This window comes from Amblyraja radiata, chromosome 15, assembly GCF_010909765.2.
Source record: "Amblyraja radiata isolate CabotCenter1 chromosome 15, sAmbRad1.1.pri, whole genome shotgun sequence".
Lineage (NCBI taxonomy): Eukaryota > Metazoa > Chordata > Chondrichthyes > Rajiformes > Rajidae > Amblyraja > Amblyraja radiata.
The window spans coordinates 45,251,648-45,276,080 of NC_045970.1; the positions used below are offsets into that span (position 1 = coordinate 45,251,648).

Genomic DNA, 24,433 nt, shown 5'->3' on the forward strand with positions numbered 1-24,433 from the left:
ACAGAGACACACAAACTAGAGGGACAGATACAAACAGAGAAGAGAAAGAGAGACAGGCACAGACAATCGAGGGATCCAAAGAGCAAGAGGGGATGAGATTGATAAGATAAAAGGTGCTGGCGGTTACGTTAACTGCAATACAGATCGTGATTTACTCAAACAAAAAAATCATTTAAATCATTCAGCAGCCATATTTTTTATATTCTCTTGCAGGTTCTTAAATGCTCTATTGACATTGAAAATACCCTTAAGTTTCCCTTGTCAGTTGAGCTATTTTATGCCTCAGTCTCCATTTAAAAGCAAATCTCATTATAATACGGAGCTGCTACATGTCTATCTGATTCCTACATTTAATTTTTTTTCGTGCCTTGACAATAGTTATTTCGCCCTACATCTTGCATTCCTTGCTGCTCCTCAGTCCTATTTAGTACTTTAGTCACTTGTAACACTTGCTGATGCTCTTTCTTTCTACTGCAATGATGTTACCAATATTACCATTATTTCTTGTTTGCCTGATCTTAGTTAACAATTCATAGCCTAGAATATTTAGCCCAGCTTGGTCAGGTCTCTGAATCACTGAGTACATCATATTCTTGAAGATTAATTGAAACTTCCAACCAAAAAAGTTTTAAGTTTACGTATTATATTTTGAATTTCATATATTTGTGTACCTAGTAGTTATTGTGCTTACACCCTAATCGTGAAGTTCATACAGTTTTTGATCCAACATGCATTTTGTAAATCATCGATCTCATACATACACTCTGGATATGCAGACATTACACCAATTTCTCAATTTCACAAGTATAGAATTAAGCCATTCGGCCCATTGAATCTCCTCCGCCATTCAATCATGGCTGATCTCTGCCTCCTAATTCCATTTTCCTGCCATCACTCCATAACCCTTGACACCCATTCTAATCAAGAATTTGCCTATCTCTGCCTTAAAAATATCCACTGACTTGGCCTTCACAGCACTCTGTGGCAGTGAGTTCCAGATTAACTACCCTCTGACTAAAGAAGTTTCTCACCTCCTTTCTAAAAGAGCGCCCTTTAATTCTGAGGCTATGACCTCTGGTCCTAGACTCTCCCACCAGTGGAAACATCCTTTCCAAATCCACTCTATCTATGCCTTTCATTATTCTGTAAGTTTATGTAAGGGATGTGTTTCTGGAAAACATATTACAAATGTGTTACTAGTGTTCAGATGCTGGTGGCAAATCTGGACATGGAGTCTGCATTTTTCATGAAACTTTCAAACTAGCCAAGGGTGGCCTTGAATGTACTAGTGCCCTTAAAAACCCCCACATCATGCTCCACTATTTGTTTCTAATCTTGCCTTAATCATCACACTATTTTGCATGTCATCAAATTCATGGGCACATTATCATTGATTCTGATCTTCTAACTGCATTCATAGTCTTTTCACATGTTTTACATTGTAACATCCATGCCCTTTGCAATGTGTAATAAGCTTCCAGGTTAATTAAGTTCTATTTTCACAGCATCATCAAGGATTTTTTGTATAGTTGATGCTAAACGATTTAATGAATAGCTAATATATATTCATGTTTTTCACATCCATTTGCTACATTCAGCATATTAATGGCAGGCACATGACTTGCAAATGGTGCTCTACAAAAAAGGACAGAGTGCTAGAGTAACAGTGGGTCAGGCAGCATTTCTACTGATACTGCTCGACCCGTTGAGTTACTCCAGCACTGTCTATTTGTAATATTAATGGTTATTGTTTGCTGTGATTTCTTAACAAAACCGTATTCTTTAGAACTGTTGGGGTGTTTTGAATCCATTTTGAACAATGCACTAAATAAATTGCAATAATATCACTAAAACAAGCAGAGCACTAATATCTTTATGAAAGCACAATGGCATGGGATGATGTGTGAAGCACATTATGGCCAGACAGTGACACACTATTCACTATGGCGAAAAATAGCTTTGCATATTTAAGACACGTGCCCCAAGGTGTCAATGTCATTATTGGAAAAATGTAAATTGTAGTCATGTTTTATTTCAAAGTCATTTTAGTTATACTGGCATTTTTATGATCTAGAATTATGTAATATTTTGCTCCTTTTCCACTTTGACCTTTTATCTCAGTCTTACACAAGATATTAAAACAGATCATGCATTCAACTAAACTGCACTTGGGTTATGTTTCTTATGTCTCCCAATTATCTGAGCCTTTAAGGATATCTTTCTAGTCTTCTTTCTCTTATTTGCAACATGCACATCTTGACAAAGCAAATTCATAGCAATTTAAGACACTTCCAACATATGTTGCCATTTTTGACACCATATTTAGATTACATTAATATAACCACTTCCATTACTAAATTATCAGGTGGACTTAATATGCTGTCTATTAATTATCTTAATTAAGTATAGTTAGCATATTAGGTTAACTCCCTGCTTGATTGATTATATGAAATATTGAAATGCACACTAATTCACAAAATATTAAATATTTTTTATTTGAACCCTATCACTCCTATCACTGAACTCACTAGGTAGACAAATGTGCTGGAGGAACTCAGCAGGTGAGGCAGCATCAATGAACTCACTTATCTGTTTGAGTTTGAATTATGTCAAATCCCCTCTTAAATCTTCTTCAAGAGTCTACTTCAAAACAATGCTTTGCATTTGATAATTGATTAATAATGCTTGATATGTGTCCTGAAACATGTTAACGTTCTTATCTACACTTGGAGGTCTTGGTAGTAAAGACCAACAGCTTTGGCGAATATCAATAGAGAAGCCTTGGTGAGTAACTGCAATGCAGTTTTTAAGACAGGATCCAATGCCAACATGGTCTATCAATAGTGGAAGGAATGCCAATCAAGTAATTTTCTGACATGCCTTGCAGATGGTAGAAAAGTTTTGGAATGTCAAAAATAAATCACATGTTGGAGGATACTCAATATCTCACGTACTCATGTTATTTATATAGCTAGTCAAGTTTATTTTTTGTTTGCCAAGAATATTGACCCAAGGCTGTTGACAGTAGAGGACTCAGCAACAACAATATCAACAAATGTCAAGTACTGGTGGTTAGATTCCCTTCATGGAGATGCTCCTTGCTTGGCATTCAAGTCACAAAGTAGCAAGTATGCCATATATCAGCTCAGTTCTGAATGTTGATTATAATGTTGATTATAATGTTGACTAGATTTCTAAAGAGATATGAATAGAATTGAATACTGCATAATCATTGATGGGCCAGAAAAACTCCTAGTGATGTCCTGGGCCTGGAATGATTGACCTCCAACATCCACTATTTCTTTTGTCTTGACAATTTTTTTCACCTTAATACCCACTGACTTCAGGTCCTTTAATACTATTCCCAATCAAATGCTACCCTGATGTCAAGGACAGTAAAACTCACTTCATATCTAGAATTCATATTATTTCAATTCTAATTATCTACAAAGCTAACTGTTCCTAGTCAAATCCAAACTGAAAATTGGTGAGTCGAGTTTTGTTCAGTAGATGCTGCATGATTCAAATGGCAATGACACATTCTGCCATTTTACTGATAATGGAGAATCAAATGATTGCATGGTATTTGCTTGGATTGAAATAATCTTAATTTTTGTAGATAGATATTTCTCGGCAACTTTCCACATTGTCAAGACAGGTGCCAGAGTTAAAAATGTACAGGAACAGTTTAATGAGAAGAATAAGTCATTCTGCAGTACTATAGTCGGGGCATAGTCTTGTTGAAAAAGGCCTTTATTTTCATTCTTATAATGCTTCCTTGATATCATATGAAGGGAATCAAATCGTCTTAAAATGGTCTGCAATGATGGTGGCAATTTCAGTAAGAACCCAGTACAGCCCACCCACTTGGCACTTCTCACTGAATGTTTCTGCCACTTCTTTAGCACTTATTTAGTGGCCCTCACCATCATTGAGATGGGAACGTTCTTTGTAGAAACGTTATTTCTACAATTAGATGGAATGGGACTGTAAAATGTTGAATCATTCATCTTATACCACTTAGTTCTATCTATTGCTTGCTGTTTTACTGTTCAGACATATGAATTTCTATGTTGCAACAGTGCCAGGATGGGACAATAACTTTAAATACATCTAAAGTTTGCACCAAACTTGCCTTTCTTCATTCCAGGGTCTATTCCTTGAATTAATTGTCTAGATAAAGGAAAATTCCATTCCATTGGATTATAAATTGAGGCGACGTTCAATTTAAATGGTCCTGATGATTCTCAGTACCTCATGGATATCCACTTCTGATCCAACAAATGTCAAGTACTTTCATGGAGATGCTCCTTGCTTGGCATTGTCACAAAGTATCAAGTATTAAATCGTAATGGAATGGAATGTGTCGTCCGGATAAAGACAGGGCTTTGTCTCCACAAGAGCTATGCAGAAGCCAGCCATATTAATGCTGTCATGGACGTGTGCATTTACAGCGGTAGATGGTTGATGAGGTCAAGATGTTTATCCCTCATTGGTTCCTTCAATACCTCCTCTAGACTCAGCCCCACAGCTATCTGGTCACTAGTAATGCAACTGTGGCAGCCTTGATGATAGACACATTAGTCTCTCAACCATGGTACATATTGTATTCATCCTTATCCTATTGTATCCCAGCTGAGAGATTGAAGTGGGAGGCATTAAAGAGATTGTTCCCTACCTCAGGGTTATATAGCCAGGAAACAGGTCCTTGAGCCCAACTCGTCCGTGCCAACCAAATGCCCCATCTAGTCCAGCCCATTTGCCTGTATTTGGCTCGATTCTCTCCACACCTCTCCCATCCATTTATCTGATAAAATGACATGCAATTTCTGTCGTATTTGAAAGCGAGTAGTCATACTAATATACACCTTAAAATAAATCTCCTGAACTAGATGTAATAAACACAGAATTTGTAACTCACTATTCTTGTGCAATTTATGCCCAATCCACAATGACAAAAATCTTCTAATTTTGCTGATCTGCAGTCTTTCACCTGCAGACTACAACCTGAAAAATCTAAGGACTAATCAGTTACAATAAACTAAACTACGTTGTGAAATAATTGCAACTCGGGTTTCATGACATAGGCAGAAAACAAGACTACATTGCAGGCTCAAGATTAAACATCCAAGATCAACCCATAGGGCCTGTAACCAATTATGATCAGCTAGTTCATATCGTGCACTCATTTTAAATTACATTATTTTACTGTTAAATGAGGGTGGGGTGAGATAGATGAAGGGATGAGGTAATAAAAGTACTTGTCCCAAAGCTATTTTGTATGAACAATTAAAATTAGGTGAGGTATGGTTACCAAGCATGTAAAGAAGCAGGAAAACTGCAATTGCCATATGATAAGTTTAAAAGCAAAATCAACCATCAAGGCTATTCCTTTCAATAGTTACTTTTGAAATAATTTTGTCTTTACTATCTTATCAAGTAGAACATTTAGTCATTATAAACTTCCACGTGCGCATTTCATGCCTGTTGCCATCAAACATCTCAATTCATGACCTATAAACCAGCTCAGCACATTATAAATTAAACTTGCTTCTGGATTCTGATTTATGTTAGCAGGCCAAGGTCCCTAATTGTGATAATGCACTTACTGGGGAAACACAAGGTGCCAACCACATTTTTATACCACTTTTGAATGCAACCATTTACATGAAAACATGAAAAAAGGAGTAGTCACAAATCGCTCATGCTTTCAAGGTGTTCTGATTGCAACCAATTACCGCATTCCAATTGACCGGTAGTAACCTTTCAATTATTTTCCTTGTCTAAAATCTATCTCCCTTTTCCTTCAATTATTCAAAGCCTCTGCTTCAAGCACATTTTGATGAAGAGTCTCAATTGTAAGAGAGAGAAAAAAAACTTCCCTTATCTCAATCTTGAATGGACGATCTTGAATAGACAATATTGAATAACACTTGAATAAGATAGATTCTTGATTAGTACGGGGTCAGGGGTTATGGGGAGAAGGCATGAGAATGGGGTTAGGAGGGAGAGATAGATCAGCCACGTTTGAATGGTGGAGTGGACTCGATGGACCGAATGGCCTAATTCCTGCTCCTATTACTCATAACCCCTTATTTCTGAACGGTGAGCATTCATTCTAGATAGATGGCCAAGCAAAAGGAACCATCCTCTCCACATCTCCCCAACCATAACTTCTCAGAGTCTTACATGTTTCAATCAAGTGACCTTTTGCTCTTTTAAACTGCAGAAGGTACAAGCTATGCTTCTTCAATCTTCTCATCTAGACCATTCCGAGTGTCAGTCTGGTAAACCTTCTCTGAAATGCTGCTAATGGATTTATATCCTTCTTAAGGAAACAAATACTGTACACAGTATTCCACATGCATTTTCACCAATGCACTATAAAACTTCAACGTTTATATGCATTTCAACTCATAATAAATGATACAATTCTGTTAGCTTTCCCAATTACTACATCTACATCCTTTTGCAACATGCTTGGGCTTCTTTAGAAATTATTTTATTTTCCATGTTTCTATCATTAACAAATTTACCAATTATATTTACAGGTTTTTTATATATAAAATATATATAAACTGATAAATTGAGGTCTCAAGGTTGATTTCCGTGGCACACCTTTCATTGTATCTTGCTTACTAGAAAAAAACGTCTTTATGCCTGCTCTTTGCGTGCTGCTGGCCATCCAATTTTCTATCCATCTGTGATGCATATGTAATATAAATGCCAGTGCCCCTTGAGGCCAAAAGCAGAAGCTGGCAAATGTGCCTGTGCCTCGTGACGGAGGTCAGGTGATGTTCTAGACATTTCCTGGTGCAGATTAAATTCTTCTTACAAGATGTTGGACGTGTATTCATTGTGCTAGTCACAACAGGGTCTTACAGAAGACATTACATGGTGTCAGAAGAGTACGCAGTAATAGTGCAATTGACAGACATGACGTCACATTCGGTGATACACGAGATGACGGGCATGTTTGCCCGGAATGGCATTCCTGACTTGGTGATGACAGATAACGCGAGAAAATTTGACTGTGCTGAGTTTCGTAGGTTCCAGAATGACTGGGAATTTGCCCATATCATCTCAAGTCCCATATATCCACAGAGCAACGGGCAGATAGAGCGCTGTGTGCAAACTATAAAAAGTATTATGAGGAAAGCCAAACGCAGCAGCCGTGACCCAATGTACGCCATCCTCGAATACCGCAACACCCCCTCTAAATTATAGCAATTTTTAGTGAGCAATGGATATAGTGTGTCTGCTCATACAAAAAGATTTTTGATATATCATACATGAATTGTTAGACATTTAGAATTCATAAGATAATATGAATAACAGCTTGGTGTGAAAGTAAGGCATGGGCAGGAAGCAAGCAAATTGCAGGGGATTGCAGGCAGATTAATTGAATGAGCAAGAAAATGGTGAATGGTGTACAATGTGGGGGAAATTGAGGCTATTCACTTTGGCATGAATACACACAAATTATTTAGATGCAAATGTAGAAGGCATGATCAGTATGTATGACAGTAGACTAAGACTGCTGAGTTGTTGACTGTGGAAGATAATCTAAGGCTACAGCGTAATATCGATGTCCTGGTGAAAGGTTCAGAAATGGACAGCACGGTGGCACAGCGGTAGAAATGCTGCCTTACAGCGGCATAGACCCAGGTTCAATCCTGCCGACAGGTGCTGTCTGTACAGAGTTTGTAGGTTCTCCCAGTGACCGCGTGGGATTTCTCCGGGTGCTCCGGTTTCCTCCCACACTCCAAAGATGTATGGGTTTGTAGATTAATTTGGCTTCCGTTTAAAAAAAATTTAAAAATTGTAAATTGACCCTAGTGTGTAGATAGTGCTAGTGTACAGGGTTGGTGTGGGCTCGGTGAGCCAAAGGGCCTGTTTCTGTGTTGTATCACTAAACTAAAATGGTCGATGGAGATTAGTCCTAGTAAAGAGGCAAGAACATACATGGTAAAATCCAATGGTGTATTGAAGAACAGAGGGATCTGCAATTCGAAAGATTTTTAAAGATGACAGAGCATGGGGACAACATGGTTAAGAAGGTATATAGGATACTGGCCTTCAGGGCACTGAATATGAGAGCAGGGAGGTTATGCTCCAATTTTATAAAAGTTGACCTCAGCTGGAGTACTTGCTTTCTGCTCAACACAAGGATGTGATAGTGCTGGAGAGGATGCAGATGAGATTTACTAGCATGTTGCCGAGGAAAAAGCATTTTAGTTATTAGGAGAGACTGGGGAGGCTGGGGTCATTTTCCCTTGAGTGGATGAGATTAAAGGGTCTGTCCCACTTTCACGACCTAATTCACAACCTTTTTTACTCGTGGACATTTTTCATCAGGCTAGAAAAACACCCCGACCTACTTGATGCCACGAGTACCTACGACTAGCATCACGATCTACCTACGACCTCCTATGTGTGAATGTGTGTGAGTGATTGGTGGTGGTCGGAGGGGCCGTAGGCGCAGATTGGCAGCCACGCTTCCGTCAGTCTGCCCCAGGGCAGCTGTGGCTACAGAAGTAGCTTACCACCACCGAGTGTGACTGAGGAGTGAATGAATAATGCGATGTAAAGCGCCTTGAGTATTAGAAAGGCGCTATATAAATCCCATCCATTATTATTATTATTATGACCATGCTGCGAGTACGAGTCAAGGGCAAACTCGGCAGAGGTCGTGAATTAGGTTGTGAAAGTGGGACGGGCCCTTAAGAGGGGACAAGTACTGATTGAGGCATATAAAATTATGAGAGGTGTAGATAGGGTCGATTGCAGGAATCTTTTTCCCTTATCAGACGTGAATAAAATTAGAGATCATCGATACAAGGCAAAGGGCAAGAGATTCATATGGATCTGAGGGGAACCTTTGTCACTCCAGAGTGATGAATATCTGGAACACATGATACACTGCCAAAGAGAATGATGGAAACAGCATCGCTTACAGCACTTAAGAGGTGTTGAGATGAACACTTGAATTGCAGTTATTTTTTGAATGTTACAGGTCAAATTCTGGAAGGTGTGATTAATTCTGCACATTGATGTTGTGAGCCAAATATCCTCTTTCCATGCTGGATAACTCTAATGATTTACTTACCCGTGTTCAATGCTGTATACATGCACTAGATTGGTTCCAAGGATAAGTAGGTTCAATGCACTGAGAGCATGTGAGATTAGCCTATGCTTAAAGTTAGAAGAATTAGGTGATCTTAGTGAAAGATATGGGCTTCCAATGACAAAATTACAAGATAAACACCAAGAGGTTATTTCCTAATTTTGAGTGGAGGTACATGCGAGCCACGTTTCAAGTTAAGGAGTTGGCCCTTTACGAATTAGATTAGAAAGAAAAAAATCCTTTGTAACAAAAACAAATATTTTCACACTTTGTGATTGATAATATTCAAAACTGAGACCAATAGTTCCATGGATACCAAGGGGTTAAGTGAATATCAGGGTCAGATAGCAAGATACACAAGTCACAAGACCAGCAAAGAGTTGCAGAGCCTTTAGCTGCTTCTAGTTATGTTAATTTTTTAATCACTTGACATCCATTGAAGAATGATAGTCGACTGTGAAAAATACTCATGTTTCTAATTATAAAGTAAAGCTGAAGATTCTGGAAATATTCCACGTCGACTGGAAACAGTGTAATAATTTCAGTTGTTTCAGACAATATCACTCCAGAGATGCTGCCTGTATTGATCAGTATTTCCAGCCGTTTATGTTTATTGAGATTTTTTTTAGCAGCCACAGAATTTTGCTTTTCTGGGAGTACTTTGGAATGATTTTGATTGCACAAGTTCCATCATTGAAACAATGTGATAATTGAAGAATATCGTGTAGCAGTACCATTTTATGTACAATTATACACTAAAGATTTATCAATATGAATTTCATTTCAACTGTGTGCTGTTCAAATCTTATACATTTCAAATTTGAAATTAAAGCATTGGTATCTAAACAGTTCAGGCTTTTCAAATATGGTATAAATCAATATTAAATGAAATCCTACTCGCCACAATTTGTTTCAGACTGAACCATGTAATAAGCTTCTCATAAATCTTAAAAGTACGGACTTTGAAACCTTGGTTGGCTGACAAAGTACTTCAATATCTATTTTCTGAAGTTCACAGAAAGATAACACAAGGTGCAAATTGCACTAAATAGAGTCCAAAGGGTTTCTCTTTCTGGACCTACAGGTAACAAATCTTCATTAAGCAGTGATAGAGTCTATTGGCACGTTTGAAAGCCTTTAGTTTTCAGAAAGATGTTCCCTATTATTTTCTTTCATTATGTGGAAAATGTATCCATATATATTCTGTTGCTTCCTTTCTTTTATATTAATGTTCTTTAAAGTTATATTCTTTATTTTCTAATTTAGGAAAATAAACAGTCAAGTACTCTCCTCGGATATAAAATATTAATAGTCATACATTTAATATAACCATTTACATAGTTAGTACAACTGTTCTGTTTTACATTATTGCATTCAGAAAAGAACAAAAATGTTATTTAAATATATTCTATTACCTGAGCAGGTCTAGCCAGTTAGAATTTAACTATTAATGGAATTAAATTGATTCAACAACAATCTTCTACACCTGGTTTGAGCCTTTTGAAATATTTCTTGTTGAAATCAAGTTATGTTTCAGCTTGACTATTAAAGTAATGCTTCACATTTGCTTTGGCTATTCTGTGTAAGATAATAATTAAAGGCATCGGTCATTGCATCCATGTGGCTAAAACGATCGCCTGCTAACAACTAAACATTAATCTTAGCAATCCGTTTATGTATAGATTCGTGTTTTATTCAAGAAAGCAAAGCAATTTGATTAATACAAAAGGCAAGTCAACTTGAATGCCCTGACTGAATCAACCATTGTGTCCCACAGCCGACAAGTACAGTGCATCTATTTTCTTTGACCGTTCCCTGCAGTGGACAGAGCGACCCTGCCCCATCTTGTCCATGGTGCTGAAAACAATTAAAAATACACCGAATTTTCTTTGCGTTTTGCGAACTGTTTCACCTATCTGACGACCCGTTGCTCACTTTCGATTTAAAATACGAGATAATGAAGATTGGAGCACCCTGCATAATTAAATTGATCAGATAGGCAATGTGCAAAGCTGACAGGCAAACGAAATACATGCAAGAACCGAACACGCCTCGGATTCACTGTACGGAATTAAAAGCGAGCTGCCATGCTGCAATGGAAATTGGGCTGAAACCGAGCAATTGGCACATCCACCGGTGAATTTAAATCCCATCTACTTGACAATGAACGCTCACAGGCACGAGCCAACAGGGTAGTTTTCCACAGATTGGCTTGAATTTTTCCTTCAGAATCAACCTTACCTTCTCTGTCACACAGTTGTATAGCCTCCAAATTACTGATATTTTTCAACATGTCATCACAGGGGCTGGTCGGACTGTTAATACTTTGAGCAAGATGTGCATCCATTTTGCAGTTTAACGAGAGGATTTTGTTTTTGTTCTGCGCCTTCACCTTGAGTGTCGGGTAGTTTGCTCGGGCGCTTTCACTGGCGAGGAAGGGGAATAGCGTCACCGACAGCTCCAGACTCAACTATTGCAGACCGCTGTGCAGGGGAGAGAAACCACAGCAATCAGCAAACCCGAGAGCAACACGCGGCCAAAGCTGCGCAAACAATTCAGGTTCAAGCCGCATTTGTTAATCTGCATTCATTCATCATCCCCAATTCGAAAAAAATATCCCCTTCACATCCAATCTACAATTTCAAATCATTACCAAAGGTCAGAGACAACAACCCGGACTGCTCTGCACTGCGATTACCCGCGAGTGCCCTTAGCAGAGGGCAGAATTACAGCGCTTTGCTGATTTACCAAGCATTCGTATTCACTGCCTGTGCTGCCATTCAGTAAATTGATGGCAGAAACTTCCAGAAATTAGCTTACTAGCTCAGGCTCCCCTTCAACTTCTCGTCTTCCGCCTCTGCACAAGATTAGCTTTTTTTTTTAATCCTTCGACCCGAGGCGTGGGACCCTTGCTGCCCCTCAGTCCCCGACATTTGCCCAGTTCTGCCCTTGAATATGGGACAAGTAGCAGCTCTTCGGCCCCTCGAGCCTGTTTTAACATTTAAGTTTTGGTTGATCTGTAACATATCTCCATAAACTGACTTTCTCTCCATTCACCCTAATCACCATGGTTAACACATATCTATCAATTTAATCATAAAATGAACAATTGATCTAACAGCTGGCGATGCAGTAAGCGAAAATGACTCCAAACTTCTATCATTCTCTTCGAGTAAGTAACGTTTAACTTTGTTCCTGAAAGGCCTAGCTGTAGTTTCTAAGACCACACCCTTGGTCCTGGGTTCATTAAACCAGGAAAATAATTTCTCCCTTTCTACCGTTGTTTAAGAACTGCAAATACTGGAAAAATCGAAGGTAGCCAAAAAAGCTAGAGAAACTGAGCGGGTGAGGCAGCACCTATGGAGCGAAGGAATTGGTGATGTTTCGGGTGAAGAAGAGTTTCTCCAGCTTTTTTTGTCTACCTTCTCTCTTTCTACCAATCACTTCCTGATTCCCTTAAAGTAAATGACACCTTTAAGTGCCAAGGAACACACTGAGAGTTCCTCCACAATCTATTTGTGACTCAAGGATGTTCAGCATGTCTCCAACAAATCTAACCAACTTCTTCAGATGCACAATACAAAGCATATTATCGGGATCAGTTTGGCAATAGTTCTGCAAAAAGTTGTGGTTGAAGCCCAATCCATTACACAGACCTCCTTCCCCACTCGACTCCATCTACACCATACTGCCGTGGGGAAACAGACAAAATAATCAAGGATCTTTTTTACCCCAGTCATTCCCTCTTCTCCCTTCTTCTGTCAGATATAAAAGCTCGAAATAACATACTACCAGATTCAGGAACAGCTTCTTCCTCACTGCTATCGGTCTACTGAACGGTCCTCCCATAAATTACTGTATAGTTCTGATCTTTCAAACAACTTCAATGCGGACCTTTGGACTTATTTGCTAATGCTACAATGCTCCAACACTATATTCTGCACTCTGGCATTTTTCTCTTTGCGCTACATGTATGACTTAATTCACTGCATCTCAGCACATGACAATAATAAAGCAACACCAATAATTCTCTTTAGACCTCCACTATTTCTAGCTTTCCACCATTCAGGTTATTGTACTGTAGGTCAAAAGTGGACTTCATTCACCACAATATTGTCTAATTATTTAATATATTATGTCCATCATTTTATACATTCATGTACACTGTTTACACAGCTTCCTACCTTTGAATCAGCAGTTATGAATTTATCATTTTCTATCCCATCATCTAAGTCATAAATAAATATAGATAGCAGGTGTGGTGCCAAAATGATTTTTGTAGAATTCAGTCTGTCAATAAAAGAAAACCTGCTCATAGAGTTGTATACAGCACAGAAACAGGTCATTCAGTCTAACTTATCCATATCGACGAAGATGTCTACATATACATCCTATTTGCCGGTACTTGGCCCATATCTCTCTAAATCTTTCCATTCAATGCATGCTGTTATACCCACCACCCTTTTCATGCTCCCTAGATCCCCTTTAAATTTTCACTCTCACATTAAAGCTATGCCTTTGAGTTTTAGACTTCCCTATCGCTTGGAAAAAGACTGATTATCTACCCAATCTATGCACCTCAATTTTATACAGTGTGATTGATCCGCTCTACCATCTCCACATACACCTGGATCTCCTGCCATCAGGCAAGAGATATCGAAGCATCAAAGCCCGGACTACAAGACTGCTAAACAGCTTCCTACCACAGGCTGTGAGGCTGCTAAACAGTCACTCTGTACTCACAATCACTTGATTCTGCGGCTTGGCACGGACACTTTAATAACTAGCACTGGCCACTTTAATAACTGGCACTGGCCACTCAAATCAGCTGCCCCGGACATTTTTTATGATTGGTTTTATTGTATTTTAACGTTGTGTTTTTACCTGCTTTTAACTATTTATACTATTTATACTGTTCCATCAGGGACTGGATGTTTTTAGTGTTATTATGTGTGAAATGTTTTAAATTTCATGTGCGATGCTCCGCTATTCCCTGGGAAACGTCTTTTCATTGTGCACTGTACAACTGTTGCTTGCAAGATGACAATAAAGGTTGATTGATTGATTGATTGATTGATTGATTGATTGATTGAAATATTCAGACCCCTTCACTTTTTCCACATTTTGTTAAGTCACAGCCTTATTCTAAAATGGATTAAATTATTTTTTAATCATCAATCTACACACAATACCCCACAATAAAAAAGCGAAAACAGGTGTTTAGAAATTTTTGCAAAGTAATTAAAACAAATTAGCTGAAATATCACATTTACATAAGTATTCAGACCATTTCCTCATTACTTTGTTGAGGCACCTTTGGCAGCGATTACAGCCTCAAGTCTTCTTGGGTATGACACTACAAGCTTGGCACACCTGTATTTGGGTAATTTCTCCCATTCTTCTCTGCAGATCCTCTCAAGCTCTTGTCAGGTTGGATGGGGAGCATTCGATGCACAGCTAATTTCAGGTCCCTCCAGAGATGTTCGATTGGGTTCAAATCCAGGCTCTGGCTGGGCCACTCACGGACATTCACAGACATGTCACAAAGCAACTCCTGCGTTGTCTTGGCTGTGTGCTTAGGGTCGTTGGCTTGTTGGAAGGTGAACCTCTGCCCAGTCTGAGGTCTAGAATGCTCTGGAGCAGGTTTTCATCAAGGATCTCCCTGTACTTTGCTCCAAAGATTCTAGAGGAGCAAGATAGACCACTCCTCCGAAATCCAATGGACTGGCGTGTAGTACATAACGAACGTCACGGCTGTCATTTGTTTATGCAAAACACAACATCTTTGGTAGCAGGGACGGACTCCACAGTTATACAATCTGCGCTTACATCAGGTCACAGGGAAGAGCAAAGATACTAGAGGCTCCTCTAGTATCTTTGGGGGAGGAGGACGTTTCCTCCACGCCTGAGTTGATCCAGGAGTGATTCTCGGTCCCCCCGATACCAGATGAAGGCGGCTGGCACTAGGCTCTCTGTACGGCGGGAGAGCCTCAAGCGTCAGCCCTGCGGTCGGCGCTCCCGAGACAGCGGGCAATGCTCCTCTAGTATCTTTGGTGTAATCCGTTTCAAAGATTGATCCGCTCTACCATTTTTGGTGTAATCCATGTTGGAGGGAACAGTGTTTTATATAGCATCGATCACTTCACATATTTAGTTAATATTATTGTAAATGTTATTAATATTATTGTAAATTGCAGCCCAATAAAATGGCGCCAACAAGCACCCATGTTATACTATGCTTTTTTTGCAGAGTGGCGCATTTTGCTCTACTCTATAATCTTTGCTTTGCTCTGTTCATCTTTCCCTCGATCCTGACTAGTCTCCCAGTTCCTGCCACTGGAAAAACATCCCCACAGCATGATGCTGCCACCACCATGCTTCACTGTGATGAACGGTGCCTGGTTTCCTCCAGACATGACACTTGGCATTCACGCCAAAGAGTTCAATCTTGGTTTCATCAGACCAGAGAATCTTGTTTATCATAGTCTGAGAGTCTTATAGGTGCCTTTTGGCAAACTCCAAGCAGGCTGTCAAGTGCCTTTTACTGAGTGACTTCCGTCTGGCCACTCTACTATAAAGGCCTGATTGGTGGAGTGCTGCAGATATAGTTGTCCTTCCAGAAGGTTCGCCCATCTCCACAAAGGAACTCTGGAGCTCTGTCAGAGTGACCATTGGGTTCTTGGTCACCTCCCTGACCAAGGCCCTTCTCCTCCGATTGCTCAGTTTGGTCGGGCGGCCAGCTCTATAAAGAGTCCTGGTGGTTCCAAAGTTCTTCCATTTAAGAATGATGGAGGCCACTGTGCTCTTCAGGACCTGCAATGTTGCAGAAATTGTTTTATATGCTTCCCCAGATCTGTGTCACGACACAATCCTGTCTCGGAGGTGTACGGACAATTCCTTTGTCTTCATGGCTTGGATTTTGCTCTGTGGGACCTTATAGACAAGTGTGTGCCTTTCCAAATCATGTACAATTAATTTACCACTGTTGGACTCCAATCATATTGTAGAAACATCTCAAGGATAATCAATGGAAACAGGATGTTGCTCACTGTCACGGAAACAGAAAGCTTAATGTTGAATGTCATAGCAAAGGGTCTGAATACTTATGTAAATGTGATATTTCAGTTATTTCTTTTTAATTACTTTGCAAAAATTTCTAAACACCTGTCTTCGCTTCTTCATTCTGGGGTATTGTGTGTCGATTGATGATAAATAAAAAGAATTTAATCAATTTTAAAATAAGGCTGTAATGTAACAAAATGTGGAAAAAGTGAAGGGGTTTGAATACTTTCTGAATGAACTGTACATTTCCACAGTCACCCACAGCCTCTTTTGTTCCGGGGAAAAGCTCCAGCCTATTCAATCTCTCCTTATAACTCAAACTCTCCAGTCCACACATCATTCATGTGAATCATTTCAGCACCCTCAATAACTTAATCACTTCCTTCCTATAGGCAGAAATGCACACAATACTCCAAGTCCGATCTAACCGACCATGATGTCCCAACTCCTGTGATCAATTTCTTGGCCGATGACGGTTAGCATACTTGTATCATACACCTCTGCACCATTCCATCTAACTGTTATTGCCATCTTTAGGAAACTATTTGCCTTGACCTCCCTCCGGATGCTGCCATTCACATGTATGTCTTGGCCCCATTTAACTTCTCATTAAATGAGTAAGTAGCCTCACATCAGACAAAACAACAGTTCTAAGTAGCTACCTAGGGATGATTGTAAAGTTTTGATCTGTCAGCATGCCCACCTCCCATAAGCGAATGAAAACAAATACATAAATTATAGGAGTAGAATTAGGCCATTCGGTCCATCAAGTCTACTGTGCCATTCAATCATGGCTGATCTATCTTTCTCTCCATTCTCCTGCCTTCTCCCCACAACCCCTGACTCTCTTACTAATCAAGAATCTATCAAACTGCACCTTAAGGATACTCAGTGACTTGGCCTCCACAGCCATCAGTGGCAATAAATTCCACAGATTCACCACACTCTGATTGAAGAAATTCCACATCTCTTTTCTAAAGGTATGTCCTTTTATTCTGAGGCCATGGCCTCTGGTCCTAGACTCTCCCACGTTGAAAACTAGTGCCAATATCCCTACTCCAGAGTTATTATGTTATCTTCCTACTTCCCCGAGTTGACAAAGTTTAGCAACTTCATTCAACTCAATAGTTGTAAATATGAGAGAAACAGGTAATTTTCACATAATTCAGATGTTTAAATGTTTGTTTTAACATTTAAACATCTGAATTATGTGAAAATTACCTATACAATTAAATACATTTTAGTTAAGTGTTTTACCTTTAAATGTATGTATCTTTTATTTAAAAAAACTTAATCTTTGTGACCATCAGAAGCATTAAAAGTTTTTTTTCTGACAAATTGAGGGCATGACTTAGCCAATTACTATTTTCAGTGGGGAGGCCATGCGATGTACAGCACTTCTCGAATCATGAGCTAGTTTTGAAAGCCATGTTGCCAATTCAGGCAAGAGTGCATAGCAGAGCATTGAGCCAGGAACTTGGCCTTATTAGCAGTCAAAACTATCAAATAACTTTCTCTGTAAATGTTTGTTATTTCCAAAATTCATTACATATTAATACATTAAATTTAAATAATTAAAAATTCCTTAACATCAAAAATAAAACACTTAAAAAGGATCTTGCCCTTGGGATCCTTGGTTAGTCATCAGGGAAATATAGACTGCAAGATCACTATTTACATAAAGACATGTGTAAGATTGGAGCTGGACTTGTCATTTCAGGCATGTCTGTCAACAAGACGAGATTTTGTTTATCCATCAGTTTCCTTCTGTGTGCTGTCCAATCAAAATCTTCATCAGAGTGCTCTGGTACAATCTCACCAAGCAAGAGCTTGCTACATGCACGAACTTGTCCTGGCTGCAGGCTACTCGCCCAATGATTCACTATTTACAGATTCTTTATCTAAGATATTAAGTGTGCAGCATCAAAGAAGGGTCTCAAACCGAAACTTCACCTATCCATATTCGCTAGAGATGCCGCATGACCTGCTTAGTTTCTCCAGCACTTTGTGTCCATCAGTATCTGAACTGTGAGCAATATATAAGATGGAATCTATGGAATTCATTGCTACAGAGGGCTGTGGAGGCCAAGGCATAGGGTAGTTTTAAGGCGGAGATTGGCAGATTCTTGATTAGTAGGAGTGTCAAGGGTTATGGGGAGAAGTGGTTCTCAGGAGAATGGGTTGAGAGGGAAAGACAGATCAGCCATGATTGAACGGTGGAGTAGACTTGATCGCACGAATGGCCTACTTCTGCTCCTATGACTTATGAACTTATGATACAATGGACGGTCATATTGAAGACCCGAAGGCTTGGTGGATCACGGATCCAGGAACCCGCCCGAAGGCTCGACAGACCGCGGTACCGGGAACCCGCCCGAAGGCTCGGCAGACTGTGGTACCAAGAGGAAACCCCTGGAGATGTTGCATATGAGGAGCAAGGGCCAGTAGGAGGGTGAACAAGGGTATTGCTTCCAGCGCCTTTAAGATCAGCTGCAAGAGGCGCCCCCGGGACACAAAGATGGCCGGGCGAGGAGGGATGTCAGTTTGCTGGTCGATCTGGTCGATGGCGAAGGAAGAGGACCCTGCAGGGGCCTGGGGCTTACCAGGATCAGGAACTGCTCCAGTAGACCAAGCGAGCGTCCAGTCCGGACTTTGTGTCTAGCTTTGGTGAAAACCAGCATCTGCAGTTCCTTTTTATTATAAAGAAGCGCAGGCCTTGTTTCAATTAACTGCTCACAAAGGTGGACCTCATGGATTTTCACTCAGGTGCCAAACAAGACTGACAACACTTTATTTCTTCCAACAAGACAAACATGGGTTTTTTTAAATTCATTATGATGTCAAAGCATATTTTTCAACACCATTCAATGTATTCCCTTTCTCCTGTTGACCACCTAATTTCCCTGTAAGTTCAATAATTTGTCATATATTTCAAAATATTTCTGAACATACTCTGAAAATAAATGACAACAGTTAGTACCTGAAAGCAATACAAAATCAAAGTAAAAATTCCCACATTAATATTACATGCTTGCCTAATCCTTTCATTTACACAAGATGATCAGAATACATATGATTAGACATTAAGTGACACAGCTGCTATTTGGTGGTCCTATACATATCTTACATCTTTTCCTATTTTATAATTCAAATGCCAAATTATCTTCTACATGCTTACTCCTTATTTTATCCTCATCTATTCTGCCCTACCCTAATCACTGGTGTTATGCTAGCTCCTGTACTATTTTCCTTGGGTTTCATGTTGATCCTAAATTCTCAGCCCTGGGCAATTTGCAGCTAAAGCTACCTGATCATACGCTCCAAGTTAATCTTTCCATCCAGTGTTTTTTCAAGCCAATGTAATTTGGCTCTCATCCTGTCACCATGCAAATTTGGCCTCTTTATTTTATTTGCAAATAATGCAAAGAATGCAAATGTTAGACAGAGACACAAGAGATTGCAGATGAAGAAATTCTGAGCAAAACACAAAGACCCGAGTCTGAAGAAGGGTCCTGACCTGAAATGACATTAAAGTGATGCTACCTGACCCGCTTAATTCCTCCAACACTTTTGTGTTTTGCTCAGTGCAAATATTAGATTTACAAACTTGCAGGCAATACTAAACTAGATGGGATTATGGGTGTGGAGGAGGTGTCCAGCAATAAGCTGGTTTGCTTTATCATCACCACTTCCTTCCTTAGTAGGGATATCATCTTGTATCACCCCTACCTACATCCAATTATTGGTATGCCCATTTCATTTTTAAAGAAAAATAGTTTATTCAGCCCATGCCAGCCATTGATCACCAGTCATTTCTAGCACAGTGGAGCAGCGGTAAATTTGCTGCCTTACAGCGCCAGAGGCCCGGGCTTGATCCCGACTACAGATGCCGTCTGTATGGAGCTTGTACATTATCCCTGTGATTTCTCCGGGTGCTCCTGCTTCCTCACACATTCCAAAATTGGGTTAAAAAATTTGTCACTAGTGTGTAGGATAGAACCAATATACGGTTGATTGTTGGTCGGAGCGGACTCGGTGGCCCGAAGGCCTATTTCCACTCTGTATCTCTAAATTACACTGAACCCTATACGTTACACCCCAATCATCATTAGAAAACCCCGAAAACCATGTACACTCATGTCATGTCCAAAATCTTAACCCCCAAAGTGTTGCACACCCATCATCCAAAAACTTCCAGTTGTGTTCTGCACACTCAAACATTACCTCCACGACCTTACCCAGAAAGTATTGCACATCCATTCATAAATTTTCCAAAGCCGTGTTACATACTCATCAGCATCCCCACGAGCTTAATCCCGAAAAATTGTGCATCCATCATCGAAGAATCATGTGTTGAACACTCAAAACCTCCACAACCATCACATCTACAATCTTAATCCCCCGAAACACGTTACCCGTTTTCTAATAACTGGTAAAGCCACGTGTTACACACTCATCCCTCCTCGCTCCATCTCACTCACTTCCAGGTGTTGTACACTCGTTCTCTAACCACAACCTCCAGGCGTTGAACACCCGTTCTCAAAGCACAACTCCAGAACAACTCCAGGCGTTGCACACCCGTTCTCTATCCACAACCTCCAGGCGTTGAACACCCGTTCTCTATCCACAACCTCCAGGCGTTGAACACCCGTTCTCCAACCACAACCTCCAAGCATTGCACACCCGCTCTCTAATCACTACCTCCAGGTGTTGCACACCCGTTCTCTAACCACAACCTCCAGGCGTTGAACACCCGTTCTCTAACCACAACCTCCAACCATTGCACACCCGTTCTCTAACCACAACCTCCAGGCGTTGAACACCCGTTCTCCAACCACAACCTCCAAGCATTGCACACCCGTTCTCTAACCACAACCTCCAGGCGTTGAACACCCGTTCTCCAACCACAACCTCCAAGCATTGCACACCCGCTCTCTAATCACTACCTCCAGGTGTTGCACACCCGTTCTCAGAGCACAACTCCAGGCGTTGCACACCCGTTCTCCTACCACAACATCCAGATGTTGCACACCTGTTCTCTAAGCACAACCCCCAAGTGGTGCTCATCCCCATTAGTCTGAAGAAGGGTTTCGGCCCGAAACGTCGCCTATTTCCTTCGCTCCATAGATGCTGCTGCACCCGCTGAGTTTCCCCAGCAATTTTGTGTACCCTCATCCCCATCAAGCCGCCTGACCTCGGGGAAGGGCGGGACTCACCAGACCACCGGCCGCACAGGTGATGCCCCCCCGACCTCCGCCGCCGACGTCGTCGCCTCTGGCCGCCAACGGCCGCCCGCAGCCCCGGATGGCGGGCACGTGGGCGGGGCCCCGGCTCGCTCGCTCACTCGCTCCCGCCGCGTGACTCCCGCCTGTACTGGCCGCCAACCGCCGACCAACCTCCGGGCCGCGAACACCACCAACTGCAAGTCCCCGTTTACTGACTTTATGTGCAGGAGACAACGAAAGGCAGCTCACAACCCATTGGTATGAAGAAGTGTTCAAGAAGGAACTGCAGATGCTGGAAAATCGAAGGTACACAAAAATGCTGGAGAAACTCAGCGGGTGCAGCAGCATCTATGGAGCGAAGGAAATAGGTGACGTTTCGGGCCTTTGGTATGAAGAAGGGTCTCGACCCGAAACGTCACTCATCCCTTCTCTCTGGAGACGCTGCCAGTCCCCGCTGAGTTACTCCAGCATTTTGTGTAGCATCTGCAGTTCCTTCTTGCACACCAGTGGTATGGATATTGGGTGGTGGGTGTATGGAACAAGCTGCCACAGGAGGTAGTTGAGGCAGGGACTATCCCAACGTTTAAGAAGCAGTTAGACAGGTACATGGATTGGACAGGTTTGGAGGGATATGGACCAGATGCAGGCAGGTGGGACTAGTGTAGCTGGGATATGTTGGCCAGTGTGGGCAAGTTAGGCCTGTTTCCACACTGACTCTAACTCAGCAGTTCAGCCAAGGTGATGTTTTGGGTCAGATCTCTTGATGGAAGAGAGCTAGTGCAGGGGTTACTTGAACATCTTCTCTCGCTGCTCCCCCTCTGATTCCTCCTGCTGCTCACCGATTCTACCACCACGTTTTAACCCCGACTGGCTCACCTGACAACCCAGTTGTATGAATATTGATTTCTCTAACTTCAAGTAAGCCCTGCACTCCCCTCTCTCTCCACCCCTCGCCCACCCAAGTCGCACCAGCTTCTCGTTTTCACCCAGCAAACAGCTAACAATGGCCTGTTTCCTTTATCATCATAACTTTTTTTGCATATCTTTAATTCATTTGTTCTATATCTCTACATCACCATTTATATCTCCCGTTTCCCTTTCCTGTGACTTTCAGTCAGAAGGTCTTGACGTGCAACGTCACCCATTCCTTCTCTCCAGAGATGTTTCCTGTCCCGCTGAGTTACTCCAGCATTTTGTGTCTATCTTCGGTTTACTTTACTTTGCTTAGATCGGATTTCATAAAGGTACGGCTACAGGTTAAAGTTGATCAATCTCACACTGTTGATGAAGACACTAGGAAATGTTATCAACGGCACTTCGTGATGAGATAAACGGCAACCCACAGAAACTGCTGCTGTCTCGAAATCCTGCATCCTCCTTGCTTCATTTAAGAGGATAAGAAATATAAGCCTATTTTGTCCACTCAGCCCATCGTGCCTATTCTGTAATAGGCATCACTTCTGTATCTACCTTGTGTCTGAATATCCAAAAATATTTCAGCCATTAATTAATTCCTGACTGAGTCTTAAATTGAGAGAATTTGGGCCAAATCACCCATCTTTGGAATCAACTTGGGGAACCTTAGTTGGACTCCCTCCATTATAAATATACCCTGCCTTATGTAGGGTGAGCAGATCAGTACAGAATACCATAGATGTGGTTCCTGCACAGTTTTAATATTATATCCTTGCTCCTGCATTCAATTCTTCTAGAAATAACGGGTACCAAAACATTTAAAAAGACACAACTTGTTGGAGGAACCCAATGCTCCAGGCAGCAGGTTAGGAAAGAACTGCAGATGCTGGTTTAAATCGAAGGTAGACAAAATATGCTGGAGCAACTCAGCGGGACAGGCAGCATCTCTGGAGAATACGGATAGGTGACGTTTTGGGTGAGGACTGCCTCAGAGTGAAGAAGGGTACTGACTTGAAATGTCATCTGTCAATTTCCTCTACAGATGCCCAACCTGTTGAGTTCCACCAGCAATTTGTTAGGTGAAGATTCCAACATCTGCAGTTCCTTGTGGCTCCAGTAACTGTTCGGTTTTATAAAGGGGCAGCAGTGTTGCAGCCATGTGGTGAGCCTCACTGTGTCAGAGACCCTGGTTCAATCCTGACCGCCGGTGCTGTCTGTCATCGCAAGGACTTCCTTTGGGTGTTCAAGTTTTTAGTGTGTGTTAAAAGTCTGTAGAGGTTCTCCGGTTTGTTTTATGTGGAGGGAGGGGAAAACTTTTTTTTCAGTTTCTTACTTTGCCGGAGATACGATTAATTTTCGGATATAATTCTCCGGTTGTCTGCAGCCTACCATCGATGGAGCTGGAGGCCACTTCGGACTGACCTTGGGCCCCTTCGCGAGGCGTGGACTTACATTGGAGTCGATCCCTTGCTTGGGATCACTCCAACCGCGGCCTGCGGACTTTACATCAGGAGCTCGTAGTCTCGGGAGAGGCCGTGGATGTCTGGAGCTCCAACGTCGCGGAAGATTCGGTCAGCCCCGACGCAGGGTTCGATTGTCCGGCGCGGGGGAGCTGACATCCCCCCGATGCAGGAGCTGATCACCTCGACATGAGAGTCAAGATCATCCTGTCAACGGAGGGCTCGAGGCCTTCTATCACAGTGAGGAATGTGGAGGAGTCACTGTGATGGATATTTATGTTAAAATGTTTTGTGTGTTCCGTTGCTTATTATTTGTATGACTGACTTGGCAAATGAAATTCCTCGTATGTTGCAAAACATACTTGGCTAATAAAGTATTATTGTGATTGTGATTGATTCACTTAGTCTGTCCATATCCCCTGCAGCCACTTTGCAACCTCACAACACCCATTATTGCATTTCCTCTACTTTTCTAAGTTACTGAGAAAGATTGTGATTGCACCAGAACCGATCTCTGTAGCACTCCATTAGTCACAACCTTCCGAACAGAAAGTGATTTGTTTATTTTTACTCTATGTTCTCTATTTGTTAACCAAGCTGCAATCCACACCAGTATAGTCTATCCTATGCGCTCCAATATTATT

At 41.2% G+C, this 24,433-nt stretch overlaps 1 protein-coding gene across 2 annotated transcripts in view; it reads right to left on the minus strand.

Moving 5' to 3' along the window:
- Positions 1-21,488, minus strand: part of phyhipl (phytanoyl-CoA 2-hydroxylase interacting protein like) — a 68,719-nt gene extending 47,231 nt beyond the window's left edge. Inside the window, exons 1-2 of one of the 2 annotated variants that reach the window (XM_033034342.1) lie at positions 21,406-21,488; positions 11,369-11,610 (exon numbers count right to left, since the gene is read on the minus strand). In XM_033034342.1, the coding sequence (XP_032890233.1) occupies positions 11,369-11,474 (106 nt within the window). In that variant the 5' untranslated portion in view covers positions 11,475-11,610; positions 21,406-21,488. Of the gene's footprint in view, positions 1-11,368; positions 11,611-11,780; positions 11,796-21,405 lie in introns of those variants that run through there. The other variant, XM_033034343.1, reaches the window with a different exon arrangement.
- Between the last annotated feature and the right edge of the window lie 2,945 nt (positions 21,489-24,433).